At 54.4% G+C, this 16,034-nt stretch overlaps 1 protein-coding gene across 4 annotated transcripts in view; it reads left to right on the forward strand.

The window, feature by feature from the left end:
- The window catches only part of ASTN1 (astrotactin 1), a 58,182-nt gene that overhangs the window by 9,939 nt on the left and 32,209 nt on the right, over nt 1-16,034 (forward strand). For all 4 annotated transcript variants that reach the window (XM_075422606.1, XM_075422607.1, XM_075422608.1 and 1 more), the window contains exons 2-4: nt 11,323-11,510; nt 14,558-14,951; nt 15,785-15,931. In XM_075422606.1, the coding sequence (XP_075278721.1) occupies nt 11,323-11,510; nt 14,558-14,951; nt 15,785-15,931 (729 nt within the window). The remainder of the gene's footprint in view (nt 1-11,322; nt 11,511-14,557; nt 14,952-15,784; nt 15,932-16,034) is intronic.

Here is a 16,034-nt window from a genome sequence, read left to right on the forward strand (position 1 = left end):
CAAGGGCAGCGTCGTGGCGGCGGGGGCTCCTCCGGTCGCGCTGGCCGGCTTCGGTGGGCAAGGGGAGGTGCCTGGGAGAGGGGACATTGCGCTCCCAAGTTGTCTTGCTGGGGTCGACTTTGCAGCCATGGGCACAGGGTCCTGGGGTGGGGCTGAGTCCGTCTCAGCTTTAAATCACCACGGTGCTCTCAGCCCATCCGCTCACTGAACGATGTCCCCAGCGTCTGCAGCCACTCGGAAAACTCCTGGAAAAGTCAGGTTTGGACTGGAGAGCCCACCGTGCCTCCCACGACCCCGGGCCGGCCCCGGGCTCCTCTGGGTGCTGCGTTCCCAGTAGCCTCAGTGCCGGCGCGGAGCTGTTTTCCCACCCCAGAGCCACATCTCCCCAACCTTTCCTCTATTGCTCGGCCAGAAATAGCTGGGCTCTGGCTTTCGCCGCGCCGGGAGAGCTCTGGCGAGGAGCAGCGGTGGGGTTTGACAGCCGTCGCGCTGCCGTGGAGCTGCTGGCTTCCTCCGCTCTTTATGATCCCTCCTTCCTTGCTTGTCGAGTAGGTGACATCGCTGGTTAGCAGCCGGAGGACCTCAAGCTGCCCACCCCCCGCGCCAACCAGCACAAACTGGGGTGAAGCAGTGTGCCATGGGGGCTGAGCGAGGATGGACATCTCCGCATGGGACAGTGACAGTGTGGCCAACCTGGGCTGGACCCAGCCGCCTCCTTGTAATTACAGCTCAGCGCTGGTGAAGAAGGGCTTTGCGTCTCGTGAAAGGCAGCGTGGGTGCGAGACGTGGCCGCGGCAGTGGCGGGAAGGCGTTGGGGTGATGGAGGGAGGGCAGGAAAGCAAGGACCACGAGGTGGGAGGAGAGGCATGATGGAAGGAGGGCAGGAAAGGAAGGACCATGAGGTGGGAGGAGAGATGTGATGGAAGGAGGGCAGGAAGGGAAAGACCATGAGGTGGGAGGAGAGGTGTGATGGAAGGAGGGCAGGAAGGGAAGGACCATGAGATGGGAGGAGAGGCGTGATGGAAACAGGGCAGGAAAGGAAGGACCATGAGGTAGGAGGAGAGGCATGATGGAAGCAGGGCAAGAAAGGAAGGACCATGAGTTGGGAGGAGAGGTGTAATGGAAGGAGGGCGGGAAAGGAAGGACCATGAGGTGGGAGGAGAGGCGTGATGGAGGGAGGGCAGGGAATAACTGGAGGGACCGCGTGAAAGCCGAGGGGGGTCTGGAGTGGTGATGGAGGGTACCGGCACATGAGCCGTGGCATCCCTGGTGACTTCTCGAAGCCTCCGTGCACGGAGCCCGGTGAAGGGCCCTTTGGAGCTAATCACTGCAGGAATTAATGGCTGGTTTTGCACTGGGTGGAAGCATTGCTGTCCCGGGAGGAGCACTGCAGGGGCCGTGGCTGTGTATCCGGCGGGTTCCTGGCCACGGAAGGGAGGAGGTGGCAGGCTGGCCCGCCAGGCTCTGGTCTCGGCAACAGCCAGAGCCCGCGGGGTTAAAGCGAAGATGTGGCTGCGAATGCAGGAGTTTGAAGTTACCCAGTGCTTGGAGTCCAGCGGGGCTCTTCGCTCTGGAGATGCTGATAGTGCAGCTCGCTCCTCACCTTGGTTTAATTTTGTTTGCTTACGGAGATGCTGCGTAATTGCTAAAATGGGGTGCCTCTTCCCTTTGGCGCAGGGGGAGCAAGCAGCAGCAGCCCCTCGCTCAGAAACCCCCCGCTCCCGGGGGTGCTGCCCTGGCCGGGGCGACCCTCGCCACTTGTCTGGGATGGAGCATCCCAGCTCCGTCCCCTTTTTCCTGGCCATCGTAGTTTTCAGCACCGGACTAAGAAAATCAGTATATTTTCCTGCTTTTTTTTCGCCACACGAACACGAGGGAACTTTCTGCCCGTGCTGATGACAGGGGTGTTTCCTCTTCCGTGCCGAGACAGGCAGGTGAATACAGGCAGGGCCGTGCCGGCGCGTGGTAGCGTCGGAGCTGATGGGCGCTGAAACCGAAGAGCGGCGTTACGTAATTTGGACTGCAATGCAGAAGCGCTCGCTTAATTTTTAATTATCCGATTGCCGCACGTTGCGTAGCGCTCGACCCGGGGAGCAGGGTCGACTGGAAGGATGCTCTGCAGCCGCGGCGGGGACCGAGGGGAGTCCCGATGAGCGGTGGGAGAAGGGGTGCAGGTCGGCACAAGGTCTCGGAGGTTTCTCTGGGTCGCGGCGTTGGGTGAATGGAAGACACCGTGGTGCATTGCGTCCTGATTTCCCGGAGCTGCTGGTGAAAGAGCCTGGAGTGCCTCCCCGGGTGGGTTCTTTGGGATGCGGGAGAAACGGTGAAGGAGGTGCTGTAGACCTCAGCTGTGGAGCACCATTTCTTCCCCTCCCTGTTCTCCCCCTCTTTCAAATCCCCGCTCTGCGCTTTCTGTCCTTCCTACAAAGGCAGCCGCCTCGGAGCAGCTGAGGCTTCAAAGTTCCCAGAATAACAAAGGTTGAAATAAATTAAAAAAGAAAGAGTCGCTAGAAGATCAAGTCAGCGTCCCGCTTGCACCCGGGGCTCAGGCCTTCAAAGGGGCTGTAAAGAGCCCCCCGTGGTGCCTACAGTCGGGCGTCTCGATGCCTGGGGTCCCGTCTTCATTCTTCTGAAGTCGGGGGACATTTGGCAGCAGTGAGGATGAGACCTTGCGTCCGTTGAAAGCGACTGGGGGGTTTGATGCTTTTGTTGCCTGTGGGGACAATCTGGAGAAGGTTTCTTGTGGAGGAGAGGGTGGTGATGGCTGAGGCAATGGGCAGGTCAATACGGGTGTCCTCGGGACTGTGTCCTGCACCCACCAGCCCTGTCCCCCGGCCAGGCAGGTGGGAAAACAGCTCCTCGCCGGGAGGCTCCGTGCTTGCCGCGGTGCTTTGTGCCTTTGCTGGCTCTGCTGATTTATATAGATCATCAATATGACAATTATATACACCTGCAGATTTAATTACCTCCATTTTCGTCAGGCGGCGACAGATTTATGCCCCTATTTGGTTCCTGTAAATCTGAAACAAGCTTGACTAGACCCAGAAGTCCTCCCATTGATCACCACGCGCTGGCTGGTCTCTGGCCCTCTCGACAAGCTCTTCTTTCAAGAGTGATAAATTCAAGACGCACAGTCAACTTTTTCCCCTTCTACATCTTTCTTCCTTCTTCCCCCCCCCCCCCCCCCTCCCCGTTACCTTTCACAGCCTCTTCACAAACTTGAAAATGGAGCTTGAAATCAGGTAAGAGCTCCGTAGTACCAAAGATCTTCTGTCATTAGGCTGCAGTTGGCGGTAGCCCGTGCCTGCCTTCTCCATCCTGGTACGGGGCCACCAGTGAGGATTTGTCCTGCCCCCAAGACCAGCATCAGTCCCTTCAGGGAAGGAGGGAGGAAGAGGAGGACCACCTCTTGGAGAAACTCTTGGCCCCGCTGTCAGCAGGAGAGCAGGCAGGGTTATTTCGGTGCTGTTTCACCCCCCAGGAGGTTGGACTGGGTGACCCACAGAGGTCCCTTCCAATCCCTAATATTCTGTGATTCTGTGACAAGGGGGAATGGCTGTAAACTAAAAGAGGGCAGATTTAGATTAGATATTAGGAAGAAATTCTTCACCGTGAGGGTGGTGAGGCACTGACACGGGTTGCCCAGAGAAGCTGTGGCTGCCCCCTCCCTGGCAGGGTTCAAGGCCAGGTTGGATGGAGCTCTGGGCAACCTGGTCTGGTGGAAGATGTCCCTGCTCATGGCAGGGGGGTGGGAACCAGATGAGCTCTAAGGTCCCTTCCAACCCAAACCATTCTGTGATTCTATGATTCTGTGAGGGCCACCTTGTCTCCCCCATGCCCCAGAAGATAGGCAGGTCCTGGTGCTCTGTCCTTGTTTCCTGTACCGAGTGTGAGGACACCAAAATAACATCTAATTTGCCCGACCTCTTGGCCTCGGAGCACTTAAACAAATCAGCCTGCAGGAGCGGGCTGAAGTTTACCCTTGAAGTGAAGCCCATGTCACCGCTGTAACACATCCCCCCGCCTGTCCCACTGCCGCTGCTGCCTGACCTCGCCTGTACGATATGCTCCGATGTCTTGCTAAGTGCCTGGCAGATGGGCTGGAGTGGCCGGCCGTTACCTTCCCTGCCAGCCCGTGATGGATATAAATAGCCCTGTCCCTCCCCGTGAAAATCGCTGCCTGGCTTGGCAAGCTGAAGGTAATCTTGGCAGGCGTCTTGGGTCAGTAGGGTCTGACGGCACGGAAGGCTTGGGGGGAATTGCTGGCTGGGTGACGAGAGGCTGTCTCAACGGGACAGACCTGCCTTGAGGGTCTCCTTCCCCCTCCAGAGAGTGTCTGGAAGAGCAGAGGGTCTCAGGAGCTGCCGAAGGGACGCATTGAGTTGGGATGCATCCTCGATGGGTGGCCTGGGCGGCACCTCGCTGGCTTTGCAGCCACCCTCCATCCCCAAGACACTGGGCAGTGTGGGAGATGGTGGCTCTGGGGTCCCTCGGCATCTCCAGCCGTGGCGAGTAGCTGATACTTGGTGGGGAAAAAATGTAGAAAACACAGCATATATTGTGTGGCCCTTTCCCTACCGCTGAGGTCTGTGCCGCAGGGATTTCTCGAGCTGGGATTTGCCTCTGGACTGTCTGGCTCGATAGCTGCTGGTCTTCCCTGAATTTGGTTCCTTTCTCGGTGCTTTTGTACTTTATGGCGGATGAAACAGAGCCTTTTGTTAGTTTTTACACTCTTAATTCTTGCAAAATGAAATAGTGAATAATCATTGCCTTTCCCACTGCTCCACTGGTTTCATGATTTTATGGGCTTTTATCGTCTCCCTGCTCAGTTATTTGTTTTCCTTGCTGAGGCGTCCTAACTCAGTTGGTTTCTCCTCTCCACGAAGCCGTTTGTGACATCTCATCTTCCTCGTACCCCTCCTCCAAACCTTCCCAGCTCTGCCTCCTCCGTTACGGGATGGATGACCTGAATACCGCTTGCAGGATTCCAGATCAGCTTGCTTTCACCAAAGCTGAATTTCACCTGCCCACTTCTTTGCCCGCTTTCCTCCAGCACTTCGGAGCTTTAGCTTTGGGGAGACTAAATTTAGTGTTGGTGACCAACTTTGTCATTCGCCTCCTCTTCCAGAGTGTTGCTGAACAGCCGAGGTCCTGACAAATATCTCCGTGGGGCTTCTTGGTAACCTCCTTTCGTGGTGACAACTAACCTCTTATTCCTTCCCCACCTGGAGGGCTTCAAGAGGATGTTCCCTCTTATCCCAACCCCACTTTGGGTCTTTGGGAAGCTTGGAGGGTGAATTTTTGACGAGGACTCTTTGAAACGAGTCCATCAAATTGGATCACCCTTATCTACTGGCTTATGGCGTTGAGCGACCCGTATTTGCCCACGCACCTACCGGTTCCTCTGACAAACCATCTAGGGCAGAAGTAGGATTTGCTGGTCTGTGATTTCCACGATGCACAAGAGCTTCTTTAAGAGATTGAGGTCTCCTCTGCCAAGTTCTGCTCCTCCAGTTGCTCACTTTTTCTGAGTGATAGCTGGTGTGTTGGTGGAGTTCAGCAGCTGTCACTCGTAGGTGAGCACCATCTGGGCTGAGGGGTTCGTGCTCTCCATCTCACCGACTTGCTGGGAGGTGATTTAGCCAGGGCAGTAATTTTCCACGGCTGATTAGGAGCTTCCCTGTCATTTGGGCTCTTTCCGTGGACAACTGCACTTCCTTCTGAGAGAGGTGATGTGATGGCATTGCAGGGTGGGGTATCAACCGGAAACGTGATCCTTTCTGGGATTTAAATATCAACGTTGTATCTCATAATTTGTCATCACACATCCTCTTTACTTTGCTTTTGCTCACTGTTGTGGTGTGGGGCTTTGGGTTTTTTTTAATATGAGCTTGTCTCCCGAGTGTTGGTCCAGGAGGTGGATTTGTCTCTCTTCCCACATCTCCTGTGTGGTTCACCGTTACGGCAGATGGGACCAAATGAACAGAACAGGAGTGAAAATCAAACACCAGCGAACGTCCCAGCCTGCTCGTTGCCGCCACGTGCGTTCTCCAAGTTTTTTCCAGTTTTTGGTCAAGTTTGACAAATGCGGTGGAAAAATAACCTGAGAGGAGCTGTCGGCACAGGTGCGGTTGGGCACGTCCTTGGGTCCGCAGGGGAGAGCGGGGCAATGGGGCACGTCGCGTTGTAAGGTCAGCAGCCGCAGAGCAAACCCCGTCGCCTCAGACCCGTTAATGATGAATCGGTGTCCTTCGCTCTGCCAACAGCCGCGCAGCGCAATGTCACTCCCAGCCTTCTCTTCAGCCTGGAGAAGAGAAGGCTGTGAGGGGACCTAATATGTACTTACAAATATCTGCAGGGTGGGTGTCAGGAGGACGGGGCCAGACTCTTTCCAGTGGTGCCCAGTGACAGGACAAGGGGCAACGGGCACAAACTGAAGTAGAGGAAGTTCAGTCTGAACATGAGGAAGAACTTCTTCCCTCTGAGGGTGACGGAGCCCTGGCCCAGGCTGCCCAGGGAGGTTGTGGAGTCTCCTTCTCTGGAGATATTCAAGACCTGCCTGGACAAGGTCCTCTACAGCCTGCTGTAGGTGACCCTGCTTCGGCAGGAGGGTTGGACTGGGTGACCCACAGAGGTCCCTTCCAACCCCGAACATTCTGTGATTCTGTGATTCTATGGAGGGATTTGTTGTTGAAGAAAGGGACGAATTAGGGCCGTGGCGTATTTGGGACAAAAATCCCAGTTGAAGGCTAAAGCGTGGCTACAGCTTTGAAATGTAAGTCCTTGCTGACCTTCCTAAAAGCAAAGACACCCCACGTTTGAAGGAGAAACCTGGTTAGCTGTCAGCCTTGCTACGACAGTGCATGGCTTCACGTGTACCAGCCCCACGTGGAGACATAGCGGTGGGGTGATCTCACTGACCTAGCCAAAGAGTGGCTCCAGGTACAGTGGGTGCCTTTTCCTTCAGCCCCAAGGTTCTCCAATGTCTATGGAACTTTTGGAAATTTTGCCCAAAGTGCCCTCTCCCATGAAGCAGGTTCTTCATACGCAAACTGGGGTTTGTGTTTGCTGGTGTGGAAAAGCTGGATTGGCTTGGAAAGGCAGAATGACCTACGGAGTGAGCTGTTCTTTCTACCTGAGACTGGAGACTGGAAAAAAAATGCAAATAAAATATAGATAGTGGGTGATGAATGTGATTTTTTTAAATGGGCCCATAAAACCATGAAAATTATCCCATGAAGAAGAAATGTCAATAAAACCCCAGAAATAAAACTGAGTTAAATATCAGGATATGCGTTTTGACACCTAAATTGATAAGAAGCAAGCCTGGAGGTCTCAACAGAGAGTGCGAGTGCCTCGTGACGGGAAAGTCTCCTGAGTTACTTGAGGTGCTGGAGACCCTTGGAGGAGCGCAAGGCCATGGCTTGAGCTGCGTTAGAGTCCTTTTAAAGGACGTGTGAGGTTTAGATGCGGAGCAAAAGCCTTGGCTAATGGCAAACTTAAATAAAAACACAGTCAGGTTCCGGATGGAAAACAAGCCAGTTTTAAATGTTAACAAGGAAATAGAAGTCCAAGTCAAACCCTGCGCTCTGCTGTACGAAATGAGTCTGCGGAGACTGGCATGATGGCAGAGTTCATTTGACTAATCGGAGGCATCTATTAGCACAAAACGCTTCCAAATGGGAAGGAAAATGATTTTGCTGCATTTTCTTATATTTTTTTTTTTTCATCGAAATGTTGGCGTGCGTTTTTAAGGAGAGCTGTTCTCTTTGTGTGTTTGTTCACTCCTGCAGCAATGCCGGGTCTCGGCGGCAGGACGAGGGCGCGGGAATGGGGCCGTGTCAGAGTCGGGCTTGGGGGCCGCGGTGTGGACGTTGCACCGGCTCGGGTGCAGAATTGGGCTGCGATGGATGCGTTACCTCCCAAAACGGAGAGGTGCGGAGGTGTCGCCTCCAGAAGGACTGGGTTTGCTTTGGGTTGGACTGTCCCCGGGGAAATGGGGTTGTTCGGGATGATCAGTAATGAAGCAGGTGTACATCCACCTGCCTCCAGCAACTTCATCTGGACTTCCCTCTTCTCCTCTCCTCGGTTTGCTCCTCCGCAACCTCTCCTTCCCCCCTCCCTCCCCTCGCAGGTGGTCTGGGAGGGGAGCAGCCGCAGCCATTACGTTGAAAGCATCAGCCGGGGTCTTTGGAGGCTGCTGCTCCCGTAGATATGAAGGGCCTGGGCCACATATGATACCAGGTGAACGCGGCAGAGCCTAATTAGTGGTCTCCTACTGTTATTAACCCCTGACTCAGGCAGGCTATTTTTTAACAGAGGTGCAAGAAGTTAATAGTAGTGCTAATGACTTCATATCCAAGGCCTTAATGAAAGCCATGCAGGGACCAGGCCTATCATCAATATCTTTCAAACTCTGAACTTGAAATGATCCTCTCCCCCCCTGCCTTTTTTTTTTTTTTTTTGACATTCTGCCCACTTTCCCGTCTCCTCTGGGACCTGCCAACCCATGGCAGGGTTGAGACCCTACAGCACCCAGATAAGTGACCCCAGTTGGCTTGGTGGGTCACTGTAGCGTCTCCCACCAGGTTATGAGCTGTCTACTTGGAGAGCAAGACAGAGATAAAAGTGGAATGCATTGGACTGGGAGAAAAGAGAGAAGAGAGATGCTGTGTTAGGGAGAAAGCTTGGTCTTGGTCTTCGTCTTGGTCTTCGTCTTGGTCTTCGTCTTGGTCTTCGTCTTGGTCTTGGTCTTCATCTTGTCTTGGACTTGGTCCTGCTTGAACCAAACTCCAGGAGAACTTCAAATTCACGAGCACAGGAAAGTATTTATATGTAAAATTTTTTTAAGTAGAAATGGAGTGGGCAACTGGCATGTTGCTAAGACCCTTGAGGAGAGGAGAAGGAGGTCCAAGGATGAAGCTCACTCATCCAGGCGCTGACTCAAGAGCCTTTGCCCAGGGCAGGAGCAGAGATGGTGGAGCAGACTTGTCCTGCGGTGTGGTGGAGGGGTCATAGCCTGCCGGTTTGGGGGGAGAGCAGTTAATTTTTTGGGTCTTTTCCTCTGTTTCTACCACTTTGGACTTGTGTGTGATGCAGCCGCAAGGTTGCGTCGGGATGTCTGGTGGGAGAAGATAAGGCGCTCAGGCTCTGTCACTGGATCGTGCTCTTTTAAAACAAGAATCCATTTTTTATTGGAATATATTTTTCATTTTAAAAATAAGCCTGTTTAAATAAATTTGAAATTATGACAACCTAATTTAAGGCTTAAATTTACTATGATCTATTAATCATTTAAATAACTTCCATCAAGGAGTCCTCCTCAAATATTAATGAGCTGAAGGGTGCTGCTTTTTCAATGATATGTCAGATCAGGGGGAAAACATCTTTAGCTTTCTAAATGTCACAATGTCATGTACTTAGTACCTATTATTTTCACTCTTTACAATGGAGCAAATGCTGGTATTTACATTTTTCCAAATGTCAGTACGTTGAGTTCCTGTTGTGCATAAAAGCTCTTGCCTTAATTACTCCTAATTTCACGTTAGCAGGCAGGTGCGGGGAGAATATTTTCTTCCATTTGAGCTAGTTCCCTCGAAGTTGAGGAGCCGTGGGGAGCTGGGGAAGCAGGAAAGCTTGTTTTTCCCTTTCAGCCCATGAAGAAAGACCAGGTGGGAGAGGAGGAGATCGGCTTTTTTGAACGCCCCCGGCTCCCAGGACCGGCTTTTCAAAGGGGATCTGTGTGCCTAAACGCACAGCTCAGCAGTTAGAGGGAATTTCAAAAGTGCTTCGAGCTTCCTCGATGCTTCGGCTCCTCTCGCTTTTGCTTCCCAGCGGTGGCATCGAGGAGAGCTCAGCATCTCTCTGCTTGGGACACTCGAAGGGCGCTGATTACCGGCAGAAATACGGCCCATGCTGAGCAGAGACGATCTGCCAGTTTGCTCACTGCGGCTCATGTTTCTTTTGATTAATTAAATCAGTTTGGGAGGATGAACCTGGTTCCTGATGCAGCCCCCCTTCCGCCTCCCCCAGCCCTGGTAGCTAGCTCACTTAAGGCAGCCTAATGAAATTAATTAATGGTAAATTTAAAATGTTGTTTTTCGGCGCTGTAATTGAATTCCAGTTTTCACTTGAAGGCAGCGTGAAACAAGCAAAATGAAGACGGCAATTTGCAGAGCGAGTGGTCAAAACGTATGGCTGCAAATTGGGGTGGAGAGGACGGGTCTGGCTGGACCGCTCCCCCGGGGCAGCGACGGGAGGGAAAGCTGCACCTTGCCGGGAAGCTCGTCACGGTTCTGATGGTCGTTCCAACAAATGCAACCGAAACTTGTGTTTTCAGGAAAAAAAAAACTAATGGGCAAATGGCAGGCTCGAGCTGATGGCTGAGATCAAGGTTGTCCGAGATGGAGATCGAGGTGATCCGGTCTGAGTTGGAGGTGGTGGCTAAAACAGCACCCATCTCTCCTAGGGATGCGCCCCTCCTTTTGCGAAGCCCCAGCCACGGGGTGTCCCTGAAATTTTGGAGTCAGCCAGGTGAATTCGGTTTGATTCGGCGTTTGGCGTCCTGTGGCACGTGTGGTGTGCCCATCCTCAGCTGCTCCTCCTGCTTGGGTGTCCTCTGATGCCGTCACTCCTCGGCGCAGCTCTGTCCGTCTGTTCCACTGCCCCTAAACCCTGAAGTGAAAGCTACTTAGGGAGAGTCGGGGTGTTGGGGCAGAAGGTGCGGGTATGTCTGCAGATCTCGGGGCTGAGTCCTGTGGGGGGGGCTGTAAAAAATGGTTGAAGACTGAAATCCTCTGAACGCACCTCAATCCGGGCCAGAGCTGGAGGTGCGATCACAGCCACGTGGATGTTTCTCCATTCAGAGAGGATGGGAAATATTTTCTGCCTGTAATAATCTGCGACGCGGTCCCAGTGATCCCGTTAGTGCTGCTGGGAAGTTGTGCGATATCCCACGGCTGGAGCTGTGTTTAACGCAAAGCTCGTGGGTGAAACCCATCCAAATTAGCACTGGAAGGACACTGCCGGGCTCCCCAGCGCTGGCCCCGAGATGCTGTCAGTGAGTGCTCTGTCTCTGGACCACATCTGGATTTTGGAGGAGGTCCACACCTGGATTTTACTGAGGAATAAGATTTTACTCCGCTTTAACCCTTCGCGTTGTGGGTGATGTAGGGGCAGCCGTGGTGCTGGCAGGAGGTGACCGGAGGGAGCCTGCTGTGTGTCCCTTGCTCCCTCTACCCATTTTTTGGGACGAGGTGAATGTCCTCCATCACCCCCTCTCCTCCGCCGCGTTCCCCGCGTTGACGGGCTTTGCTTTCGCAGAGATCTCGGGCAACACAGATGACATCCCGCTGGTGCGCTGGCGGCAGCAGTGGCTGGAGAACGGCACCTTGCTCTTCCACATCCACCACCAGGACGGGGCCCCCAACCTGCCCGGCTTTGAGCCCACGGACGAGCCCCAGACCGAGTCAGCGGAGGAGGAGCTGAGGATCCTCCACATCTCCGTCATGGTACGTGATGGGACGGCAGCCCCTGTTTAGGTGTCCAGAAGCCCATAGAAACTATAGGGGGTTTTGAAAAGCCGGAGATTTCCCCATCTGGCTCCAGCAGTCCTAGGACGAGGAGCGGAGCCCACCTTTGGGGGCTGGTTAAGACACCCTGGGCACCTCCCCGAATGATGGTGCAGGCAGGGTGCTTTCACATCTGGCTGCTTTAAACCTCTGCCGTAGTTTGCATCGCTTTGCAGATGTATTTGCGGGGTGCCTTTATCCCCGGGGGATGCTGGGCTGCGAAGGACTCGACCAGCTTAACCCCGGGTTAATTCACGTGGAGTTTGTTGAGAGCCCTTGGCCCGGTGCCCGCTGCTCCGGCGGGTGTCACGGTGCCCACCGGGCACTGTCACCACCGCTTTCGTCAGCGCGGCGGCCGCGGTTTCGCGGTGTGCGGTAGGCAAGAGCATCCCGGGCGCGGAGGCTGCGCAGCTCTGCTCCTCCCTGCAGAAACATTGTGACAGCAGAGAAAGAGGGGCGAGACAGAGATCTGTGGTGGATCCGCGATTTGTTGGTTTTGTTGTGTGTGTTTTTTTTTTTTTTTTAAATTTTTTTTTTCTCCTGATGTTGGGAAAAATCTGAAGAATCTGACAATTTTTGTGGCACTGGCAGATAATTAGCCAGAGACAGTGTGTTGCCGAGGCTGCAAACAGGCTGTTTAATGGTGCCTACCCTAACGAGAGCCTCAATAGCTCTTCCAGATTGCAGCCCCAGGCCAGGTTTTTCCTCCATCATTTGTGCTTGATTAGTCTCAAGTAAAAAAAAAACAACCCATAATCACTGGCAAAGCCAGCCGCGAATAAAACATTTCGGACCGTTTCATTTGGTTTTTATTGTCCGTTCCCAGCTGCTCCCGAGAGGGTGCATCACCTCGGGACCTGCTCTGCCACCATGGTCTGGGTTTTCACAGGCACCACTGAGTCCCAAGATGGAGAGAGAGGTGCCTGAAACCAGGCTTGTTAGCGAGCTGACGAAAATGATGCCTGCAACTCATCGCTTTTGTACCGAGAAGCGTAAATACAGATCGGATCCCCGCTCTCCCCCTTTTCCCTCATCACTCTCAGCTCTGCTCCGGTGGCATCCTTCGGCCCTGACAAGCAGAGGTTGGCTTTTGTGCCAGGAGTCAGGATCACGTGGAGTTTTCGAGGCTGATTTTCTTTCTGTCCTGTGCGGTTGCCAAGAGGAGTGTGAGCGAAGGGCTGTATCCATCGTGACAGCGGTCCGCACGTGGACCGCGCGAGAAGCGCTCGCGCGCCTGCCCGGCACCGGGGCTCCTCTGGCAGCCGTCGTACGAGTGCCGGCTGTGGGGGGATGAAGGCATAATGGGGTTTCTGTGCTCCTGCGGGGAGGAACGGGGCATTTGAGGTGGTGCCCTGACCCCCTGCAATGAGCAGTGGGTGGAGGGGACTCCAGTGCTGGTTTTCATCCGCCCTTCGGAGCCACTTGAAATCTCAAGGGGCCACAGGCTGCTTTTCCTCAGGGGTGGTCTGAGCTCTCAGACTATCAGGGCAGAAGAAATTCAGTTTTGATTAAACAATTGGTCTTTTTTTTGAGAACCCACAGCCCCAGTCCTGAACAAATGGGCATCTACCTGACTCGAGCTCCAGCTTGGTGTCCCTTGTTTACCAGCACAGGCGTATGGCAGAGGTCTCTGGTTTTTGGGGGGATTTAACATGCACAAGGAGGGCGGCAAAGGAAAGCCAGGAGTGCCCCGGGATTTCTCCCACCTGCCTGTCACCCCATCTGCAGTTGGACCTTTCCCCGGGGTGATGGAGTGCCATGACGTGGGAGGCCATCTCCGGTGGGGACGGGGATAGCCCTCACTTATTTATGAATCAGAGGAACTCGAAAGGATTTGGACGTCATCGATAGAGAATCGGGCCCTGCCTTTACCACTAAAAAGCTCAGTGTGAGCGTGGCCAGGCATGAACCCAGTGCCGGTTTTCAGCCCCAGAACGAGATTTCCCATCCTCCCAGCTGCAGGCTCCTGGCTGGAGAGGAGCCACGTGCCAGCCAGCCTCCTTCCTCCGCCGCGCTGCTTGTCTCCTCCATCACCAGAGTTTGTTTGGTTTTTCTTCCTTTTTTTTTTTTAAGGAAAGTTGGGGAGGAGGGCTGGGAGGGTGCATCGCAGCTCCATTATCCTGGGAATGAAAGAGGATTTAAACCGTAATGGCCATTAGAGCTCCTTTCCCAGCTGCCTCTCCTGCTTCTCATTCAATAATTCCCTTAATGTTTTGTCCTAATGGAGAAGATTATTACTATTACTTTATTTTATCAAGATCACCTATTGCATAGAAAAGAGGAGGGGGACCGGAGCCGCGGATGGACATGGAGCTCTTAGCTGGCTCCATGCGCTCCTTTTTGTTATTATTATTATTCTTGGCAGGCTGAGCGTAGAGGGCCAGCTTGGGCTTTCATCTTGCCGCCTCTGTCCATGTGCAGCGAAGATGTCTCTGCAGGAGGGTGACCTTGGGGATGGTGGCGAGGTGGCAGGGCTGGGTGCAGTTTTGGGGTCCGTCCCTGCGGGGCAGGAGCTTTTTCAGTCTCTTCGCCCCGGCGTTCCCCAAACAGCAACTCTCCAGTCGTCTGGCTGTCTCGAGCCATGATCTCCTTTAATCTGCGCCGCGGTTTCTGCAGGATACCCTGGGAAAATCTCCCAAGATTGAGAGTGGCGGCACCGAAGCCGGCTGGAAATGGGTCAGAAAAAGTTGCCCGTAGGAGCGTTCGCCTGGAATAAATCCGATCGCTGCTTTCAAAGGCGGGTTGCGGGAGAGCGAAACAAAGCACGCTCTACTTTAAACGCTGCTTTTTCATGCCTCGGTGGTGACTTCAAAGGTGGTCTGGCTCAAGGCAGGCTTCAGCTGGGAGCGCTTGGCCGACACCCTCTCATCGGCTCCTCTTGCTGTCCCCTTCGCTTTGGCCACCCCGGAGCGTCCCCGGGGCATTGGCGTCCCCGGGGTGGTCGGTGCTGGTTGCCGGCTGAGCCCTGCTCGCGTTTGTGCCCGCAGGGAGGGATGATCGCCCTGCTGCTCTCCATCCTCTGCCTGGTGATGATCCTCTACACCCGCCGGCGCTGGTGCAAGCGGCGTCGGGTGCCGCAGCCGCAGAAGAGTGCCAGCGCCGAGGCCGCCAACGAGATCCACTACATCCCCTCGGTGCTGATCGGGGGCCACGGGCGGGAGAGCCTGCGCAACGCCCGCGTGCAGGGCCACAACTCCAGCGGGACGCTCAGCATCCGCGAGACCCCCATCCTGGATGGCTACGAGTACGACATCACCGACCTGCGGCACCACCTCCAGCGCGAGTGCATGAACGGCGGGGAGGACTTCGCCAGCCAGGTCACCCGCACCCTGGACTCGCTGCAGGGCTGCAATGAGAAGGCCAGCATAGACCTCACGCCAGGTGGGGATGGGGCAAGGGGGGCCACGGGCTGAGCTGGGTCCTTTCCACCTTATCTTCTCTCCACTGTTCCACATTTTCCCTTGAGCGTTTTCCTCGTTTCTCTGGGTTTGCGTTGCGTGTGAGATGTTGGTGGCACTCTGAAGGCACTTCCATTGCTGGGAGACCTTGCAGCTGGTTGAGAGTGGTCGACATTGAGTGGGATGTGGCTGGGATAACACAGGGTGGAGCTTTGAGGGCAAGGGCTGTGGTTCCCATGGCCCAGTGGAGAAGCAGAATGGTGTTCCCTCCCAGCTGCCCCATGGTGACCCCCAAAATTCTCTTCTATATCTCAGGATTTCCAGTGTCTTCTCCAGATGAGGTTTTTAGCAGCAAAATTATACTTGCCATCAGTGTGATTCAGAGTTAACGCTGTCTTCTGATCACCAGCAGGGATTCTCCGAGGCTTGTAACACACTTGCTCATTGCCCATATTACCAGCTGAGCCACCCACCTGGAACCTTCTCACCTGAGACATGGTTTGGGAAGACCGTTGTGTGGTTACTAAAGCTCTCCAGGCATTTTCTTTGCGGACCTGGATATGCAGAGGTGCCCTGAGAGTCTGAATGTTAAATCTCAGCTTTTGCCTAGGCTTTTGGAGGAGGTGCTGGTCCCCTTCAGGCTTTGAGGAGCTCGGGAGGGTGCACTGGGGGCAGCTCGGCCCATTGGCCATGGCGCTCTGGTCGCCTCATGTGGATGCTGGAGACGGATCCAAGGAAATCTCTCTCTTTCTTGTCTCCCTCCTTTTTTTAAATCTTTGTCCCTGAAACATCTCGCCTTCATTTCTTCCTGCTCAGGGAGCGATAACGCCAAGCTGTCCCTGATGAACAAGTACAAGGACAACATCATCGCCACCAGCCCCGTGGACTCGAACCACCAGCAGGCCACGCTGCTGTCCCACACCTCCAGCAGCCAGCGCAAGCGCATCAACAACAAGGCACGAGGTAGGGGAGTCCCCGGGGCGGACGGGGTGCTCTGGGGCTTCCACCCACCCACGCTTCAGCTGCTCACCCTCTCCTGGGATGGAGAAACTGGGCCAGTGTTGGG

Source organism: Opisthocomus hoazin, chromosome 6 (genome assembly GCF_030867145.1).
Source record: "Opisthocomus hoazin isolate bOpiHoa1 chromosome 6, bOpiHoa1.hap1, whole genome shotgun sequence".
NCBI classification, from domain to species: domain Eukaryota; kingdom Metazoa; phylum Chordata; class Aves; order Opisthocomiformes; family Opisthocomidae; genus Opisthocomus; species Opisthocomus hoazin.